Source organism: Leuciscus leuciscus (assembly GCF_965113295.1).
Source record: "Leuciscus leuciscus genome assembly, chromosome: 1".
In the NCBI taxonomy this organism is placed as follows: domain Eukaryota; kingdom Metazoa; phylum Chordata; class Actinopteri; order Cypriniformes; family Leuciscidae; genus Leuciscus; species Leuciscus leuciscus.
Window position 1 is genome coordinate 15099573 of NC_138725.1, and position 22472 is coordinate 15122044.

Here is a 22472-nt window from a genome sequence, read left to right on the forward strand (position 1 = left end):
TTTTCTCTTATAGTAGTGACTGTTTGTAAAACCCTGTGCTCAGATGGCCACACATTTTGTCAGCCACCAATCTTTTAGTGAGTCACATTGTTTCACAAAAAGCCCCAATTCTCTCCACTCTGCAGTCTGTGGTTTAGCTAAAGAGATGTTTGGCTATCAGTCACTTCAACCTTTACAGCACACCATTTATCTGACCAAACTAACTCTGAGGTTTTCAGTTCCTCACTCTGTAGTTCAGACCATTTTTCAGCAAAAATTTCATCTGGCTCACTGCTAACATGACATGTGCAATGCAAATCACTTTCTTCCATGAAATCATGGTTAGGAGGCATCCTATCTGTGGCTTTGTTTTGCAGACCACACTGAGGAGTGCTCCATTCAAAAGCATATAATGTTTCAGTTGGCATTCGCACCATACTCATATCAGCAGTGAGGCCACTGTCATCACAATACAAATTCAGCTTGAGTTTACACTTCAAATCTCTTCCCAGAAGATTACAAGGACAGGTAGTAGTTACAAGAAAAGCATGAGAAAATGAGCGATCACCAATCTGACAAGACAAATCTGCTGTATATGGTTCCTTTACCAGATGCCCTGTGGCACTTCTGGAGGTTGCCCATTTTCCAGATAATACAATTAAATCAGGCAATTGTTCATTTTTAATTGCTGAGTTTCGTCACTCCACTGTCAACTTAGAACTTAATTTTCTTTCCCTCGACACTAATGTCAATCATTGGTAATTTTGCAAATGCTTTATACATTCGTTCAGTGTCAGCAAGCAAATTGTCTTCATTGCAAGAAACAGCAAGCACATTTTCTTCATTGCAAGGAGCAGAAAAAGAGATAAGATTAGACATATTTACCACCTGGGAGTCAGACCCTTCACCGTCGCTCCCCTCCCCCTCCTTCTTTCAATCTCCTTGTGGCTCTGGTGGCTGTTGGAATCCTCTCTTCTTTGGAGGATCCGGACAGTGTCCTTTTCGCCCACAATTATAGCAAGCTTCAGGGTCCATTGCAGGTTGGTCACCCATTCCACGTCCTCTTCCTCCTCTGCCTCGTCCTCTTCTGCCACCTCTTCCTCCTCCTCTTGAGTAATTTTCCATCATCAACCCTCCCATCTTCAGCAGAGCCAGTTGACTGTCTTTGTCAGTCTTTTTCTGTTTGTTCTTGGCTTGGTCTCTCAGCAGCTTTTGTTGATGCGTTGCGTGTCGTCAGATTTCTTCCAGCCGCGCTTGGTGGTACCCCACACAAGACGTTTTGACCTTTTTCCCTATTTCACGGTCCAGACCATCCAGAAAAACAGTTATCAGATATTCTTCATACGTAGTGTCTTTGATTGTCTGGCCTGTGCTTCTCTTTGGGTTGGTGAACATTTACGAATTTTGGAGATGGAGGAGTGTAGTCTGGAGGAGCAGAGGGCAGGGTGATCGAACCTAGCAAGCTTCGATGTTCAGGGTGTCTTGGTGGTCTTGCTTGCAGACTCGTTCCCTCTTCTTCTTTGTCTTTGTCTTCTGCCTTCCATTGCTCCTGGTTGTCTTTGTGGTTCGTGGAGGGCCACTGTTGGTGGTGGTTGGTAGGGGGAGTAGGGAGCCGGACAGCAGTCGTCCTCACCCAGGCGGGTTTTCATGCATCTCATTTCCTCGGAAGAATTAGAAACAGAGTTTAGTAAAGTTTTTTTCTCTGGCTTCCTCTTTCTGGCTTCCTCTGATTGCACTCTCTAATGGTTGCTAATGCTGCATTTATCTGTTTTCTTTGTCTGGTAATTGCCTCATTTAACCATACATCTATAATTCGACCATTAAAGTCATCTGTATATTTTTGGACTTGTTTTTTGTCCAATTTTCCTTTGTCTTTTGCAGATGGCTTACACTCAGACATTAAACACACATTAAATCCGTACAATTTAATTAACTGTGGTATCCTATGATGCCACCCCGTTCCATTTTTCTTGGTCATGGAACAATAATTCCCTTTTGAGAAATCCACTGTCTCCAACTCTTTTTTATTAACATTACCCATTTTTGCACTAATTACCTTTTTTCAGATTACCGTCTGAAAATCCCCGTGCGGTCACCGCACCCTGCCAGTAATCCGTCACTACTGGTCTTTACCTTTGAGAATTTTCCCGTGCAGTCACCGCACCCTGCCAGCAATCGTCACTACTGGTCTTTACCTTTGAGAACTCGTCTCACTGACCCTTTTGGGAAATCTACTCCTCACTGACCCTTTTGGGATATTTTATTAGTGCAAAAATGTTTCTCACCGTGCTTTTGCAGCTTGGTTTCTTTTAATCAGGATCGCGTCCACCTAGGCCTGCCGTGGTGTCCACAATTCTCCCGTCCCTTGCATTTTTAGCGTTGGGGTATCGGAGCCAGAGACTTCTTGTCTTTGGGATGATTAGTCAATTGCTTCGTCCACGGAGGTCATCAGCTTCGCGATCTCATCCTCGTCGCCATTTTGTCGTGGAAATTACTTTCATGACTTTAAATAATAATTGGAAGACAGCTGGAAATTTCAAAAGTTATAAAAGATCTTTATTTCTTGCAAGAAAGGCTGTTCACCCATCAGTCAGAGTCTGATAAGAGAAGCGCGCCGACTTCTCCTTTTTGCCCAGCTTATATACAGAAAACCTATCACACTTATTCTAACACCCCTTTATGCACACACACTTACACACATATGTCATTAAAAACAATTGAGTATATCTTTTCCAATGCAACACCTTTGCTCTTAGTGCAAGCGAGCTTATCTGTATTTAGAAAGAACAAACTGTCCTTTCTGTAAATATCATTTTGACCTTGTTCTTCAGCAGTAAGGAAGAAGATGATATGCAACTTGCAGTTTCTTTAACACCATGTATGGTATTAGCTGGCTAGAATAAAAATTTCCATTACAATTTACAATTATATTGCACTATTTTACAACTACCTAAAATAAAATCACTTTACTTCACAAACTAGCTAAGCTGGCTGCATTCACTGAGGTAAATTATAATCATCAAAAATAGTGTATGTAATATTCACAACAATAACCGTTAAAAATACTGTCATTTGTATAACAATGGCGAAATGTATGAATAGGCTAATTGTTACACACATACGTAAACTCCTCCATCGTTAGTTATGACCGTTCTGACTGGTGATGATGTGGTGCGCGAAATGACAGTTGGGTGATCATCGCTCTCCACTTCCTGTGAAGTGATGTATCAATGTTCCCTTCTTCCCTATGCCGTGCGCAGTTCCCTTTGAACTGAACATGTTCGCTCCCTTCGGATTGGAATCTCACTTAAGATGGCGGAATACCCTGTGAAGTCCACTTCGCAGTCCACTTACGGTCAAATGGAACGCACCTTATGTGTGTAAGTCATCTGATTGGTTCCAGCAGGCTGATTTATGCTATGACCTGATTGGTGCACAATACTTTAAAGAGGCACGTCATAACTTAAAGCGTTTATTCCGTTCGTTCTGCTTCAGCTTAATTTTTTTGTTTATACACATTTTTTATAGTTTTCAACTAAAAGAAATCTCAAGATATACAGTGTAAGTTTGTTGTAGTCTATATTTGCTTATCATTAGCTTGTTCAGAAATGGTGACACAAGTGCAATGACTAAAAATAATGTCTTTCTCGTTAAACTTCATTTAAATAAACGAATATTCGAATACAATATTTTTTTTAAAATGCCCATCCAAATAACCAGAGCAGAAGTGAAATGTAGAAAATAACATTTATCTTGGAAAGTGCCTTGTTTTGTAAGGTTGTGTAGTGGTGAAGTGATTGCAGAGTCTTCAGCTGCTTAACTTGCGTTACTTATTTGAAAAAGTAACGAAATTATATTTTGTTGTACATTTTAAAAGTAATGCGTTACTTTACTAGTTACTTGATAAAGTAATCTGATTACGTTACTTGTAATAAGCTACCCTGTGTAACTCATATATGTATGAATAGGTATAAGGTAACGTATTTTACATATATCCTGTTGCTTCAGAGATATGAAACTTATAAAACTGCAGTTAGCTGTTAGTGCATGTAGGTCAAGGGACATATGGAGCAACCGAGACACGTATAACTTCTGCTTTGCCATGACATATTGAAGTAAGTGTGAAGGTAAAAAACGTTGCTATGAGACTTGCAGAAGGAAGAGCTCAGCAGAAAAAGTTTAGTTATGGGGAAGCGAGAACTGCAAAAGATCTGTGAAGGGTTCCAGGAAGCCGAGGGGCATAAACTGACTGTTTGCTGTATAACTGTCTTGTCAAATGCTGTATTTCTTTTTATAAATGTATGCAAATGCTTTGTGCTCAGGGGAAAACCCTGTGATCTCTGAAGGGTATAAATTGTGAGACTTTCGACAGTTCGAGTACGAACCTTGTGGTGAAAACTACTCGTATATTTTTTATGTTGATTTGTATTCTGTACTTTGTTATTGACTATAAGACTTGCAGAAGGAAGAGCTCAGCAGAAAAGGTTCAGTTATGGGGAAGCGAGAATTGAAAAAGATCTGCGAAGGTTTCCAGGAAGCCGAGGGGCATAAACAATTGAATGTGGTGATTCGTGAACTTCTCTATAACAGGTCTCAGAGTGATTTTCTCCAACAACAAAAAAAAACCTATTATCTGAACCTGGACAATAATCCCATCGAGCCTCAAGAGCACCCGAATCCAGACTGAGTTTGGCACGGACTCCCCCTGAAATTTCTAGCCAGCGAACAGCGATCAAAACCTGAAGGTAATGGCACATCTTTTTGATTTCTACAGGTTATGGAGATATGTGATGGAAATCTTAGTCATTTAGGGGGAATATAAATACAACACTATAAATAAATGTCATATTTTAAACACCATAGATGGTTTCAAAGTTGTTATTCGGAGCTGAAGAAATGTAAAATCTGGGTACCCCATGAAATCTAGTAAATCTTACATATTCCCCCCGGTTTCAGAGACAAGGGTTAAGATAGAGAAAATGAAGATATTGGAACAACATATACTTAAGTCAAACTTTCAAGGCAATGAGGATTCATTTTTCACAGATAATGAAATAAATTAATTTCTCTTAAAGAATAGTTTGGAAGAAAGAGGAAAAGGAGCTTTGATTAGAGCCAGAAACTCTCATTTAAATTAAATTGATGCCCTTAAAGCTTTTTCTGAATATATATTTATTTTGGATTAGAAAAAAAAGTTCAGTACTTTTCATTAATTAAAACTTTCCAATGATCAAGAAATAACTGATCAAGAGGAAATGAATGCTGTTGCTTTGTCATTTTATGAAAAATTGTATGTATGAGTGTATGAGACAGAGTCATGTGAAGAATAAGCTGTAAATGAGTTGTGTCAGAAAGACTCAGAGGGCAGGTGAACGTTTGCATGGTATTTATTCTGTAAAGTATTAACAGATGGTACTGGGCTACAATTATTTGTGTTTAGTTGTATAGAAAAGTTCTTTGGCATAGGCCCTCCGTACGAATCCTGTGGGATGCAGATTTGGCTGATCCTGCCTAAAGACGAAAGGTGGAACTAGTGACTAACTTCCAGAAACAATAACATGAACCAAAGTGGTGTGTTAGCTTAATTCACTGGGTTTCTGAAGCACCTCCGCTATAGTTTTTTCATTCAGTCGTGGTCGCCCACAAACCTTTCCTCCATTGCATAATTCCACCTAGAGGCACCAATAGCATTGTCTCTCTTTTGTTTTTGCATGTTTGAAAGCTATTTGCGGAAGAGCTTCTGCAATTGGTCAATCGGGCTGAAGCCGGCATTCGTCATCTCGCCTCAGGGGTATTGCATTCGTCATACAGGGGTATTGCTGTTGCCTTTCTGCTGCTACAGCTTCAATATCCTTAACCTGGAATGGTATACAACAAATGTATCATTTACAGTAAAATGTCCTAGAATCCTTAATAAATGTAAAATAATGCAAAATGTTTAAATTGGGAACAGAGTTGACATTTTTCACCATGTTGTGCTTTAGCTCAAAATGCTAACCTCAAACCACATACAACTTTTTTTCTTTTAAATGGAGTGGGAGATTCACTGCAGTATCCTAACCCTAGCATGCAGATAAAGATGTTTTGGAGACAATAAACATGATTGCAACGACATATGATTTATCTGTGTTCTTCGAGCCATGTCAGGTATTTTCATAATAATAGATTATATTTATAATGTAATGCTAATCGATATAGACTTTATCATTATGCAGAATACTGTAATATAATATACTTTCTGTATGTTTTTTTTTTTTTTCAAAGCCAAATCAGATCACAGATTATTTAAAACACTCAACATGCGTTATAAAGTACGTTTGGAGCAAAAACATGGTTTTAATTTCACAAATTGTCATGTATTGATGGTGTGCTAAGCTAACATGCTAGCGAGCCCTAAGATGCAAAAAAAAAAGTGTTGCATTTATAATTTTGTTAAGTGTATATTTCTAGATATCTACCTGTATTTTAATGAAGAAGCAGAATAACATTAGAATTAGCATTAAAACATAATTAATGAACTAGCATCGGTTACTGTACGACTAATAGATAGACAGTCATAAATGCTTAAGCGTCATTTATTATTAAAACAACTCAGTAATTGATATATTTTTTATTTTGGCAGATCAGCTCCTCCACACTGAAATTCATCATCAGTGAAGCTCCTCCCACTGTAATCACATCATCAGTGAAGACGAGCATCAAAGCATCAGGAAGAGCTGAAATCTGCAAAGACTGAGTTTATTAAAGAGGACAGTGAGAACATGAGTGATCCAGAACCCTGCAGAATGAAACACACTGAAGATCCTGAAGAACAAAGAGGTTGGTGTTTATTCTTCATTCATTCATGATGCTGAAGAACATTCATGTTAGAAACATTCAAGCACTATATATTTTATATCTGGTTCCCAATTTGCAGCAAGTTACCAGAATTTTGGTCATTTTCAATATAGTTTACAAATTTTTATTTAATTTTTTTTATTTTTAGGAATAATCAGTAAACATAAAGTTACTGATAAAGTTATAGAGAATCTTTTTACAGTAACTTTAGTAACAGGGTTGATGAATACAGTCAATGCTACAGTTTGTGTCAAAACTGAGACAATGGATTGAGATTATTTTCTTGTCTTCCCATCATGCAGTAGAAAGAGCCCAGATGATGTCACTTCCTGGGTGTCACAGTTTTAAGAAATGCTCTGTTTTTAAAAGGAGGAAAATCATGTCAGGAGTAACAGGGTTGAGTGAAACATGTAGGACACAGATAATGCTAATAAAAATTATTCATTTAAATCTAGTTAAAGCCACGGCCACTCTACACTTTGAACATGTGAAATTTCTACAGACACTGCAACGGTCGTGAAATGACATCAAACTCTGCAGCAGCTTTTATACAAACATACATTTAACATGGTGGGCTGTCAGGGCCATCATCAGGGCCTTCTTCTCTGCTGGCCCTGTTAAAAAAAAAATATATATATATTTTTCATATTTAAATTAAATGAATGTGTGTCTGAACATATCTAAATTAAGTTACTGTCTATTTCAGTACGTTACGTTACGTTTTTTTTTTTTTTTTTTTTGTGAGGCTGAGCTGGATTTTCCATATGTAGCTCCGTGGACGAGCACTAGTAGTGCAGTGACAGAACACCCCTTGAGCCCAGCGATGTGTCGACGCTAGCCCGCACTGATGTCATCCACAAGGGGGAGGAGGTTGCCATATAATGCTGAATCAGATATGTACAATACATGTGTACAATAACATTACGATGTCCAGAAATCAATTAAAATTTTTCAAAATCTGCACTCGTATCTGCACTTTTAATTTAATTTTTATCAAAACCGAATATGTCCATCAGTGGTTGTATATCAAGCAGGGACTAGGGCTGTCACGATTATGAAATTTGGCTGACGATTAATTGTCTAATAAATAATTGCGATTGTCTGTTTTAGGGCTTTGGCGATTAATTGTCATACAAATTGTTGTGATTATTAATTTAATCCCTTAATTGTCACTTGCAATAACAAATTAATACACTTAACACCTTTAAATATTAAAGTAATTTATTCAATGAAAAATATGTGTCTTTCAGAAATGTGTACATTTAAAGAACAAATGTAAATACAATTTTGAAAATATAAATAATAGAAACAATCACCATAAAGTTACCATAACACACACAAAAAAAAAGATATCTCAATATCTCATTCAGATTAAATTTCGAAACACGGACAACCCCATTTTTTCCCTAAATTACATTTATTGGTCTAAATCCTTAGGCTGGGGCCGTGCAAAATAATTAAAGGGTTTCTCTTGAACGGTATCCTCACTTCCCTTTTCCTTCTCTTCATTTTCCCTAATAGCTCAGTGTCTCTCCCTTCCACCAGGATCATCAGCCTCATACACTAAGTAAAGTGGAGTACTAGTGTTATTGGAAACTAAAACATGACATAAATATATGTGTATTGTGGTAGATTTTTCCCTAAACCTATCTATCTGGGGCGTCTCCAAATTGACACCAATACCTTTATCTGGGGCGTCTACAAATCGACACCCAATTCCTTAAACTGGGGCGTCTACTAATCGACACCCAATACCTTTATACTCAAGCTCTTGTGTCTTCAGTCGACAACTGGCCGAGTCTTACTCTAATTAACTTGCTTCCCTAAACTAGCTTACTTCCTGCGCAGGAATAATCGACAAACAGACTTCAACAAATGTCCTTTAAATGCTTTAATCATGGCCAGGAGATCTTCCTGAGCAGTTCTCAGGGAATCTCTCCCAAGAAGCAAGGCCGGAGGATCTCTGACAAATTCCATTGAGAATCCCACCAGAAAACACGGATACAACAGTTTTTATAGAATTGAGAAAACAAATAAGACTGACATGTCACTGAGATTACTTATCACAAGGTTTGAAAACTAGTCATCTGTCTAGTTTCACTTCCCCTTTCTGTTATTTATACACACACACACACACACACACACATGAAACTCAAAGTCACAAGTTTTCCCCCAAAGCTTGGAAACATTTAAATATGAATGTCGTTCCTGCAGGAAAAACAAATGTTAGTTGATTAATTAAAGTTGATTAATTAAAAATCCATCACAGTATGTATGCATGTATAAAGTGTATGTATGTTTCTTGTTACCTGTCTCTTCTTCACCTGTCACTTCTTCACCTGTCACTTGTTCTGGCCTCATGTTACAAACAGAACTGTCTCCACCTTGGTACAAAACAACCACCTTATTGTAATTTGTTTGCCCAGAATCTACATTTATTTTAGTAAAAATCAAAGTATTAGATTTATGACAAAATGTTGTTGTTTTTATCTTAAGATTACGTAAATATCCAACATTTAGCAACACTATATTTCATACAATAAATAACAAAAAATCATATGTCATACAAAAAAAAATATATTTTTTTCTTATTTTGCTTCTACATGTCATCTCACTCCCTGGCTGAATCTGATGTGTGATCATTGCACCACAGCCAGTGTTGGTTGACTGTCTCCACCTTCATTTAATAAAAAGAAAAAGAAAGAAAGAAAGAAAGAAAGGAAAACAAGTTTTAAACCTCACAAATGGGCAGACATAATTTTCTAAATTGTCTAATAAAATGTTATTGTATTATTTTTTGTTGATGTCTGCAGTATCACTCCTGTCTCCCTGCTTCCAGTACCTACCATATAAATGTTAATATTTGTCTGCAAAATTTCTAATGTAACTTTACACTAAATAATATTATACTCCTTTAGCTTACAGTATTTTGAGTGACGATAGTAATAGGGGCGCTACCGCTTACATTTGCTAGCAGTTCAATACTAAGTTAACTAAGAAAAAAGTACAGTATTTACAGATGAAACTGACCTGCACTTGAAGCCTTGATTGTTCTTGGAGTGCTTTCTATTTCGTTGTCCTTTCCCTCTCTGCTCCACCTGGCCGTTTTCTCTCCATCATCGGGCGCTGCTCGCATTTTCTGTTTAATCATTTGGCTGAGGCGTAAAGTCGAATCATAGCCTTGCCAGTCAAGACTAACAGATTCATGATTTTATTTTATAATAATACTTTTATTAAATGACGAATTTGAAAATGATCACTGGTAAAGGTAGTAGTAAAAAAAAAAAGAAAAAAAAAGCTGGCTGGCAGCAGGCCAAATTAGTCTGTTTGTATTAGTTACATCCGTGCTGCGAGATGTTTCAGAAAGTAGTGGAGATCGTTGCTGAAGGCCCTGACTGAAACCCCACGGTACGCCACTGTGTATATCAAATAATAATAATTTAAAAAAATAAAAATAAACAATCCACTCCACTTGAATGCAAAACGTTTATGTTATTTGTCACAGGGTTATTCACTTGAGCTTGTGTTTCTGGTGTCCCACTTTCACATGTGCATGAATGGAAGTCAGTGCAAGGAAAAGTCTAGTGTGAACGGCCATTAATAAGTCAAACATTTTTAGTAAAATAAATATCAATCTCAAAAGTTGGTGTTAAAATATGGCAGTATTGTATATTTTAATGTTAATAGCATGTTAGATAATTGTGTTATTGATCAAATATATATAATACGGGTGCACTAATATGCATTAATTCATGCTTAACTAATGCACAGATAATCATGTGTTAGTGTATGACTCATGAAGAACTAAACCATTACTTAAAGATTACTGCATCAGCAACTAATAAAGATTCTATATGGTTAATATATTAAGTAATATATGAATTGTTATTAATTAAATGTTTCATAATGTATTAATTTCTTAACCCTTTAGAACCTGAAGCTAAAATAGGTGTTTTTCACATAATTAGATTTTTTGACTGCAAAATTCTAAAACAACTTTTTCAGAAAAAGATTAGCTTTCAACAAATTACAGTTATTGACCATTATTGTGTGTGGTGAGTAAATATAATTTAAATAGACAAAAATAAAAAAAACGAGAATAAATGTACAGATTTTTATTTAGAAAAAAAACTAACACTTTAAAGTTGAAAAATGAACTATAATACATACAAGTTTTTTTTTTTTTTGACATTGGGTTGAACAGTTTTCATTTAGGACACTTTTTTTCATACACGCACACATACAAATGCATGCATACATAGGCACGCACACGCACTACATGCTAAGATACGTGAAAGACATATAATAACATATTTTATTAACTAATAGTGTAAATTAATGTGTCAATTACCACAATTGGTCAAAGCAATGTACTTCAACTTCCAGTTGTCTGCTGTAATTAATCATTAACTAATGATTTGCAAATATATCATTATGTTATGACTTTACTTGTTGAGGCACACGACTATTAAGTAATTGTTAAGTAATATGCCATTTATGGGTTTTGACAGTTTTCACATGCAGTGAATGTAATGTAGTGAAGGGTAAGTTGGGGTGCACACAAATATCAGCACACCAGAGTCTGAACTCCTGACGCTGTTACACTGTGTTTACACTGGACGAGACCAGCTGTCTACAGTGGATTTGAAACCATTGCAAGTCCATTAGTCCTTCGTAACAGAACTAGCACAAGAGCTCGGAGTACGTCAGGAATAGAGTGTGGCATCGGTTTACTGTCGGGGTTTTGTCGTGTAGCGTCGCGCTGCATCCAGTGTAGTATCACTGACTATAATGGACGCTCGATTGTCTTTGTCCAGTCGAGACACAGTGTTATGAAATAGCAGCACTTGGCCGAATGTTCTCAGTGTACCACGACCTCAAGCTTAACCTGACATATTCCTGTGCATGATTGTAGATGGTTGGAAATTGAAATCTATGGCTTAGTGTGGATGTCAAAACCAAAATGGCATATTACTTAACAATTAGTTAATAGTCGTGTGCCTCAACAAGTAAAGTCATAACATAATGATACATTTGCAAATCATTAGCTAATGATTAATTAAAGCAGACAATTCGAAGTTGAAGTACATGACTTCAACCCATTGTGGTAATTAACACATTAATTTACACTATTAGTAGGAATGAATACATTATGACATATTTAATTAATAACAATTCACACATTACTTAATATATTAACCATATAGAATCTTTATTAGTTGCTGATGCAGTAATCATTAATTAATGGTTTAGTGGTTTAATGAGTCATACACTAACACATGATTATCTGTGCATTAGTTAAGCATGAATTAATGCATATTAGTGCATCCATATTGTAAAGTGTTACCAATATATTTAATAGTACTTGCTAAAGAAACATGGGATTTGTGCCTATAATGTTTTTTTTTGTTTTTTTTTTGTTATAATTGGAAGATACATTTTCATCATTCATGGAAAGTTTAAAGAACATATAATCCATTTATAAAAAGGCATCAAATTATCATAATATTTTATAACAGTTGTCTACTTTCTACAATTACATCAGGGCTCAATGTCCTTTCACTTTATATTTCTCTCTTTGAATTATTTTGATGTACTGGAAATTCAATTTAAAAACTTTTTCTTTCATGTCAGACCTGATGGAAGAGAGCGATGAGAGTGAAGAACTGAGTGAAGTGGAGGAGGAACATCATGTCAAACCTGGAGAAAAACCTTTGAGTCATTCAAAGACTAAAAATACATTTTTTAAGAAAAGAAGAGTCAAGAAACCTTTCACATGCACTCAGTGTGGAAAGAGTTTTTCAGGCAAGTGTAGTCTTGAGATTCACATGAGAGTTCATACTGGAGAAAAGCCGTTCACCTGCACTCAGTGTGGAAAGAGTTTCACATGCAAACAAAATCTTGAGCGACACAGAAGCCGCATGTATGCCATCAATGTGGGAAGAGTTTCACCCGATCAGAAATGATTAAATTACACATGAGGATCCACACCGGAGAGAAGCCGTTCTCATGTGATCAATGTGGCAAAACATTTCTTTGGTCAGCAGCCCTGAAGACACACCTGGCAGTTCATACGAAGGAGAAGCCGCATTCATGTTCTGTGTGTGGGAAGAGTTTTTCACTGCTGCATACTTTACATGCACATCAGAAAATACACACTGGTGTGAGAGAGTACATGTGCTTTGAGTGTGAGAAGACTTTTATTACAGCGGACAAGTTAAAACGGCACCAGAGAATTCACACTGGAGAGAAACCTTACAAGTGTTCACACTGTGACAAGAGATTCAGTCAATCAGAATATCTGAAAAGACATGAGAGGATCCACACTGGAGAGAAGCCGCACACGTACCCTCGGCAAGCAGGTACAGTAGATTCCGCCAGTCGTTGCCTGGGTTACGGTCGCTTAAGTAAGTGTGGGGCGGAGCTATCAAATTAGGGGCGAGATCATTTTGGGGTGGGGCGTGTTTGTTTTGGTGATTTCAAATATCAACATTGGCCAAAAGTGTTTTTCAAAAACTACTGATCCCACCTTTAATTCAAATGAGTGCTCAATAATTTATTGAACAAGAACATGTGCACATAAAAACATGCAAACTTAGTGCAAGGGTTTAAAGTTTAGTTTATTTTGAAATCGCGATGAAAAACTATGCATATTTAGAAACATATTTATGCATTATCGTTTTGGTGTAGATTCACAAATGAGTTACGTTACAAATCTTGTTAAATGGCGCACACTGCATTCCCAGATGAACAAATAAGCAACCCAAACTCACAGCATGCAGAGATGGAGTTTGAGAAACCTGAGACCTTCACGCATATAAAATGATAACAGTGCAACCAGGCCTGGATTGGCTAATCGGGAGCACCGAGAGAATTCCCGGTGGCCCGTCTGTTTAATTGGCCACGAGGGCCAGTGTTGTCATGGCACCGGGTTGAATGCTTTTCCCAGCTCAGCCCCACTATTTTTTTTATTGTTTATTTTCTTGCAGCTCAGTTGTTAGAGATGTGCGAACAAAAAAATCCATCCATCCATTTGCTCATCCGCGGCTGGGCCGCGGGGGCAGCAGTCTAAGCGGAGACGCCCAGATTTCCCACTCCCTAGACACTTCCTCCAGCTCTTCTGGAGGGATACCGAGGCATTCCCAAGCCAGCCGGGAGACATAATCCCTCCAGCCTGTCCTAGGTCTTCCCCGGGGTCTCCTCCCGGTGGGACGTGCCCGGAACACCTCCCCGGGATGCTGTCCAGGAGGCATCCGGAACAGATGTCCGAGCCACCTCAGCTGACCCCTCTCGATGTGGAGGAGCAGCAGCTCTACTCTGTGCTCCTCTCGAGTGACTGAGCTCTTCACCCTATCTCTAAGGGAGCGCCCAGCCACCCTGCGGAGAAAGCTAATTTTGGCCACCTGTATCCGGGATCTTGTCCTTTCGGTCATGACCCACAGCTCATGACCATAAGTGAGACTAGGAACGAGATTGACCGATAAATTACAGTAATTAAAATACTCCTTTACCACGACTGACCGCTACATCTGCCGAAGCTGCACCGATCCGTCTGTCAATTTCCCGTTCCATCCTTCCCAGTTTGCCAGAGTCTCTTCGGAGACCTTACAGCCACAGCTCCGAGTGGCCCCCTCGACAATGGAGGTGGAGAACATGGTCCACTCGGACTCAGTATCTCCAGACTCCCTCGGGATCCGGTCGAAGCTCCGCCAGAGGTGGGAGTTGAAGATCTCTCTGACAGGGGACTCTGCCAAATGTTCCCAACAGACCCTCACAGTACGTTTGGGTCTGCTGAGTCTGTCCAGCTTCCTCCACCAGGTGGTGATCAGTTGACAGCTCCGTCCCTCTCTTCACCTGAGTGTCCAAGACAGTTATCGAACACAAAATAAGAGATACAAAAAATGGATAATAGTAGCCTCGGAGCAAAGTTGGCACTGAAAAGGCCAGAATAATAAAAAAGCTCTAGAAACTCATGTGGCAAAATGAAGACTATGAAATGGTCAGTAAGCTATTATACTGTTATTAACTGTTCAAATAAATCTTCACTGTGTAGTGGTCATCAACCCGTCGATCACGATCTTTATCACTGTCTACAGGGCTTACAGAAAAATAAGTAGGCCTTCGACATGTGCTGGTATTCGGTAATGCGATAAATCGCGGTAATGAATATGCACAATTTAGAACACTCATTAGCTAGAACACTCATTAGCAAGAACACGTGCGCACTCTGATGTAAACAATCCCCACATGTATAAGCACGTGTATTCATGCAGCGCAGTGCACACTCTACTCTAATGTACACAATCCTCACATGGAGAAGAAGCATGGCGGAAGGAGGAACACTGCCGACAATTTATTCCCCTTCTAAAAGCAGGGCTGCCAACTCACGCATTCAATGTGAGACTAAGGCAATTGACACTTTTCACACGCTCACATATCCATTTTCTTACGCAGAGAAAAATCGCAGAGCAAAGAGGCCGACAGACAAGACAAAGCAGGTTACTTTTGATATGAAAAAAAAGGATCAGCCTTCAGCTCTCACCTGGCTCTAGGCAAGGTTAAACATTAACAGGGAGGCCAGGCAAATTAGGATGACCCAAAGAATAGTATATATTTATTAAAGTAAAATGTTTAAGAGTACATCAACATTAATTACACAAAATAGTAACTTACAAAGAATTACAAAGCACCAATTATACAAAATAACTTCTGGTGAAGGGGGGGCTGTTTACACAACACCGTTTTCAACTAAAAACTTTGTATGCGTTTTGGCCGTTTGTTTACAAAACAATGGCGTTTTTGTGCCTGAAAATGCAAAGTTTTGAAAACGGTCTCCAACAACAAAAACGCGAATCTCTGAATACGATGGCGTCACGCACATGTGTATAATGTGTTCAGTCTATAGTGTTTCATCGCCATATAATGGCCTGACAGCAGAATACAGCGTTTTTAGTTGTTTGGCATGTGAATGGAGATCGTTTTAATAATGGTGTCGTCTGTACGCGGAAAAGCATATTGTTGTTGTGCAAACGTACCTGGAGACGTCTTAAGCCCAAATGCCTGTTCGCAGGAAAAGGAGCATCGTCTTATCAGGCCGCTGTTGACAAATAATCCTCAGCACCTGTCACTCAACTCCACCCTGCAATATCACACACACATACACACACGAATAAACGAAACCGGAAAAGGAGGAACTCCGGGTCGGAACAATAGCCGCGTTTCCACAGTCGGGCCAGGGCCGGGTCTGGCAAACCTTCATTAATAACTCATTTCCAAAGGGGCGTCACCAACGGACGTCGCTCAAATGCCTCTGGGCGCAATTGGATATACCTAAAACCAATCAGAGCGATCGTCATCGTGTAAAGCCATATGCTGCGTCCCAATTAAAATTAAAAGTTACACTACGGCATAAAAGTATGTACTCTTTTTGTGAAGAAAAGGTATTTACTTTTGAATGTGTAGCAAAAAAGTAGGCAAGATTTGGGACATACTACTTCGTCATCTTTGACGGACGGATCTGTCGCGTGCATCCTGTCACATAAACTGCCCTGTCAATCATCTTGTCACAGTTAAAATCCTCTATTAAATCTCATTTAATTTCCTACCATTTCCGAGAGAAATGTAGTAGCACGTTCATCTGCCAGTGGGTCTTTCATGGAGACTGTCCTCATGTGTTTGCAATTTGAATATAATAATGCATTTAAAAGTTGGTGCGCTTCACCAACGGACGTCCCTCAAATGCCTCTGGGCGCAATTGGATAGATCTAAAACCAACCAGAGCGATCGTCATCATGTAAAGCCGACCTCAATGTTTCTGATTGGTGCCGCGATTTGGACGGATTAGAAATGGGTTTGAATGGGCTCTTTGCCAGACTACTTGCAGAGCAAATCTAAATTTGCCGGAAGTTGTCTGGGTTTTCCCAGGCTAGGGGGGACGCTGGGTACTAGTTCGAATCAATATTTTAAGATGACAAAATTGTCCCCACCAATATTTTAGCGAACTCCTTTGTGCGACTCAGGGTTTTTCCTGCTTAGAGAATTACGAGCCGTCAAATTTTGTGCCGCCTCCGGCTCTCGACAAAACTCGGACACACAGTCACAATCATGCTCAGATACACTTTTTCCACCGTGACCATTCTGTTGCGGGTTCCCGGCTTGTGTCCATTCTCAAACTGTATACGGTAGTTTGCTGATAGTGCTAAGCGGATCATAATCTGCAGGTCGGGCGGGCCAAGTAATAAAAACTAAATATTTAAATTAATCGAGGGTGGACAACAGATAAATCATGAAACATAGACAATTGTAGTTTGAAGGGAGTAAAGCCTCTGTTTAGGCTATTAAAGAAACGTAATTTTGCCAAAAGAAGATCTTTTATTTTAAATAAATGTTATTTTTAAATCATGCATGCCCCCGGACCACCCTAGAGATACCGAGGTCCGCCAACAAAATATTGTGGGAAACACAGTAGGCTATATTGTTATACGAAAAATAAAAAATACATTATCTATTATTAAAATACATGATCAGGATTTTACCATCTCCACCTAGTTTTGAGCCAGGAAAACCCTGCATGCTGCTATTTGGATCGATTCCGACGGCCAGGACGACAGTACAAGAAACGCCTTCATTTGATTGGCTGATGAGGGGTTGTGGGGGTGGGATGTCCCCACCAAAGCTGAGATTAAACCCACGCCCTTGAAACATAGTAAATGAACGCTTAAAGAAAATAAGACAAATCATAATGGCTATCACAATCATGTTTTTATTTAATCTGTCAGTAGCCTACGTCTCGTCTCTTTATACCGGACTATCATAAAATAAGGAAACTTTTTTTTCAGGAGCTTTCTCTGTTTCTCTGACTGAAAATATTTGTAGCCTACTGAGAATCGAGAGAGTGCTAAAGCTCCTCAGGTCGTATTTTTGGTGGCATATTTGTAAAAATGATCATTCTTTCTAAATGTGATGGGTTTTAAATATTCAAGTAAACAACAAAAATGGCAGCAAACGGTCACTTTTATCATGTTTGTTTTGTGATCACGCTGTGTCCAGTGATTTTCTTTCTGATTAGTTTTCTGATAAAACTTCCATTTGTTGGTGAAGAGATGGGTTTAGTGTAACGTTGTTCCAGAGAGGCGTGTTACGGCCGTGTTTTAGTGAAGCGCTGTGGAGCTTTTGGCCCGCAGCAGATTTGGGGCCCGGTGCTCCAGACCCCAGGCTTTTAGCCCGGCACGGCCCGTTTAAAGCCCTGGCTCGCACTGGCCCGACAGTGGAAATGTGGCTAATGGTATTATTGCAAATGGTAGATGCAATTAATTTATAAAAAGGCATGAAAGTGATTTGTAATATTTATAGCAGTTGTTCTCTTAGATCAGAGCTCACTTTGATGTACTTTCACTTCGTATTTCTGTCTTTGAATTATTTTGATGTACTGAAAATGAAATTAATAATTTTTTTCCTTTCATGTCAGACCTGATGGAAGAGAACAAGTTGAGTGAAGAACTGAATGAAGTGGAGGAGGAACATCATGTCAAACCTGGAGAAAAACCTTTGAGTCGCTCAAAGACTAAAAATACATTTTTAAAGAAAAGAAGAGCCAAGAAATCTTTCACCTGCACTCAGTGTGGAAAGAGTTTATCAAGCAAACAAAGTCTTGAGCTTCACATGAGATTTCATACTGGAGAAAAGCCGTTCACTTGCATTCAGTGTGGAAACAGTTTCACAAGTAAATGTAATCTTAATAAACACATGTTTCTCCAAACTGGAGAGAAGCCGTTTAATTGTGATCAATGTGGGAAAGGTTTCACAGAACCATCATCCCTTAAATTACACATGAGGATCCACACCGGAGAGAAGCCACATGTATGCCATCAATGTGGGAAGAGATTCATTCAATCAACACAACTTAAGGAACACATGAGGATCCACACCGGAGAGAGGCCGTTCACATGTGATCACTGTGGCAGAACATTTATTCGCCAAAATTCCCATAAGAGACACCAGAGCGTTCATATAAAGGAGAAGCCACATTCATGTTCTGTGTGTGGAAAGAGTTTTTCACTGCGGCAATCTTTACATGAACATCAGAAAATTCATACTGGTGTGAGAGAGTACATGTGCTTTGAGCGTGAGAAGACTTTTACTACAGCGAGCAGTTTGAAACAGCATGAGAGAATTCACACTGGAGAAAAACCTTACAAGTGTTCACACTGTGACAAAAGATTCAGTCAGTCAGAAAGTCTGAAAACACACGAGAGGATCCACACTGGAGAAAAACATTACAAGTGTTCACACTGTGACAAGAGATTCAATGCGTCAACAAATCTGAAAAAAACATGAGAGGAACCACACTGGAGAAAAAGTAGAAAAGAAGAAGTAAAGTCATTTTACCACAGAATGTCTGTAATATATTAATATTAATTTTAACATGCTTCTTTGGTAACTGATCAAGCAGACCTGCAGGGGGTGCACTTATTTATGCTTTGCACTGTATCTGTTAGCATCTCAAATAATGCGTTTAGGGTTTGAAGACCCTTTAAGTAATCAGACCAAGACACACATTGGCATGAAATAACAACTGGAGTTTGCATTAACTTGGATCACATACTGGGGGAGTTCACACCTTGTTGAGGAACAGGAAATAATTTGGATGGAGACCCTGGGAAAGTAGGCAAATCATCTTGAAACTCTCTAACTTCTGTTGCATTTTGGTTCGTTTCTCTGAAGGCATAAAACATTAATTTGATTAAAAGATTAATTAAATGAAACTTTTTTCAAACTAAGTGCTGCTGTGAAGAGAAAATAAGCTGCAGATGCAATAGCGAGAAATTAATGTTTATTGATCAAAAGTGAGAACAAGTCCAAACAAAAGGTGGAGACCACAGTCAATCTGGGTGACGCAGGGACGTTGAGTAGGCAACCCGATCAGCCGTAAAGGTGTAGACATGGGCAGAATCCAACGATACCCAGGCACGAACCACAGAACTTCCAGAAGGAATAAATCCACAACAGCAGTCCAGAAAACTCAGGAATTAGAATCCAAATCCAGGAAACAGGTAGCTTTAGAGGTCAGAAAACAGGACACGACACCAGGGACTTAAACAATGATTTGACAACACAAGACAGCAGGCAATGAACATTTAAAGGCACGGCTGTTAGATAACAGCTGGGACCGATGATAATTAATGGTAATCAGCGGCCACACACAAACACACAGGATGAGAGAGAGGCAGTGAATTCATGAATCGTGACAGTACCCCTAGGAGCGCCTCCTTACGAACTTACCAGTCGATTGTAATCATCAATAAGAGAGTGATCCAGAGTGTATCTTGCAGGCAGAGCCGGATTAACGCAAAGGCAAACTAGGCACGTGCCTAGGGCCCGATTGGCGGGATGGGGCCCAGACAGAGGGAGAAATTTTTTTTTAACAAATAAAAATGTACAAATGTCCTATCTACAATTTATTTTAATAGTTATTAATTAACTAAAAATAGTGACGATGTTTATCTTAACCATAGACTGTTACATTACGTCACATTAACGCCAGCCCATAACTGTATATATATATAGAGGCGCCAGCCATTTAAGTCCGAGGGGACGTCAGCGGCGGTCAGAGGTCAGAGCGGGCAGAGGTGGGTAGAGTATCCAAAAACTGTACTCAAGTAAAAGTACAAGTACTTATAGAAATATTTACTCAAAGTAAAAGTAAAAGTAATAATCTTAATAGTTACTTGAGTAAGAGTAAAAAAGTATCCAATGAAAAAACTACTCAAGTAGCGAGTAACTAGTTACTTCGGATCATATAGGCCTATATATATATATATATATATATATATATATATATATATATATATATATGAAGACTTGATGCAAAAGCCTCTGAGTGCCATCTGAAATTTTCTTCTAAAACAATCATTTTTATCAAGCTCGTATATTTAAATTCAGTAATTTCACTTTAATGACAATTAATAGGTAGGCTACTTTTCATTGCCATTTAAGTGTGAACATAAACATACAAGCTTGATAAAAATGCTCTTTTAGAAGAAAATTTCAGATGGTACTTAGAGGCTTTTGCCTCTAAAGTCGTCATATATATAAAATATGATATTATTTAGATTTTGTTTATTTAAATGACTATTATTATCAGCTATCTTTGCAACAAAAACAGAAGAGAGACGTAAGCAATATTTCTGCCATCTGTATAGCTCGAAAATCATTGCCTGTCCTCTGGTTTGTATAATAGTAACTTATACAACTACATTTGGATTATTAGACAATGTCGAAATAAAGTGAATCTGCAGAGTGTTGCATTCAAAGGCATGTATTGACAGAGAAGAGTTAAGAACTCTTCACATGTGCTCGCGCTCATGACTGCTACTGAACCTGAACACACACACACAAAAAAAAAAAAAAAAAAAGTACATCGACGAATCTTCTTCTGACTGTTCTCCAAAATATAATCAAATGTATACTTCTGCAAGCATGTTTTAACTGGTTAACTATCTACGGCAGGCAAAGGCATTCGTTTTCAAGTCGAGTTCGCACGCCACTGCGCAATACACACACACACACACACACTACCGCGGGATGGTGGGTGTTCATAAACTGTGAACAATGGGAGCTTTATTTAATGTAAATTAATGTATATGTCCAAAAAACGGGTAATATCATACTTTCTAGTATCGTGGCGTAATAATCTGTTTGGTTGTAAAATGTATTACCTGAGTGAAATGAAATCGAATATATGGTCCTGACTCCTGTGGAATCATTCATTCACAGACAGCTTACGAAGATGTTCAACTAATAAAGATCTTCATCGCTGGCAAAAATATGATGCATTTGAAGATTTGCTCTCACTTGACTGTACTGTAGGTCCACTGCCACTTCATCTAACGCTCTTGATGTGCTTAAATCTTCCTGTTACGACTCCGAGTCCAGTGTGAATTGAAATCGCTTCAGATGATTCAGCGCGTGCAGGGTACTGAACAGAATCAGGAACTGAATCATTCAAACTGATTCGCGAACCGACTTAGACAGATCTGAACTTGTTTGATGAAGTCTTTGAACAGAATCGACTCAAAAGAGTGATTCATTTGTGAATTGAGCATCGCTCAAGTCCAGAAAAAAAAATACAGCGCGCTTGGAATAAACTACGCATTTAACAACACACATTGCATTAAAATAAAGTAACGAGAGGAACGTCGCCCAATGTAACGAAGTAAAAGTACAGTTTTTTCATTAGAAATGTACTCGAGTTAAAGTAAAAAGTACCCACATTCAAATCTACTCTTAAAAGTACAATTTTTCTAAAAAAGTACTCAAGTAAATGTAACGAAGTAAATGTACTTCGTTACTACCCACCTCTGAGAGCGGGACAACAAAGCTAGCAGGCAGGTGAGTTTTGAGTAGGCTAACATTCAAGATGCTTTCGGGTTCGGCAAAACGTAAAAAGAAAAAAATGAAGAGGAACAAAAGAAGAGACAGCGGGGGCCTTTACAGAAGTTTCTGTCGGGCAGCCGTCCGACAGCTGTGAACCTGCTCGAGTCAGCAGAGCCAGAGGCCAAGCCAGGCCCGGAGACACGGCCCGAAGACGCGGTGGAAGATGCGGCGGGAAATGCGGCGGAAGACGCTATGGCGCCGTCAACATCAGCTCCGTCACA

The 22472-nt window shown here is 38.7% G+C and overlaps 1 protein-coding gene across 4 annotated transcripts in view; it reads left to right on the top strand.

Moving 5' to 3' along the window:
- LOC309501062 (uncharacterized protein) overlaps window positions 1-19479 on the top strand; it is a 39062-nt gene extending 19583 nt beyond the window's left edge. The window contains exons 1-4 of one of the 4 annotated variants that reach the window (XM_082173018.1): window positions 4257-4724; window positions 6602-6798; window positions 12451-13178; window positions 18284-19479. In XM_082173018.1, coding sequence (XP_082029144.1) covers window positions 12779-13178; window positions 18284-19152 — 1269 coding nt within the window. In that variant the 5' untranslated portion in view covers window positions 4257-4724; window positions 6602-6798; window positions 12451-12778 and the 3' untranslated portion in view covers window positions 19153-19479. Of the gene's footprint in view, window positions 1-4256; window positions 4725-6601; window positions 6799-7561; window positions 7780-12450; window positions 13179-18283 lie in introns of those variants that run through there. The other 3 variants (XM_082173019.1, XR_014206761.1, XM_082173020.1) reach the window with 3 other exon arrangements.
- Window positions 19480-22472: the final 2993 nt, after the last annotated feature.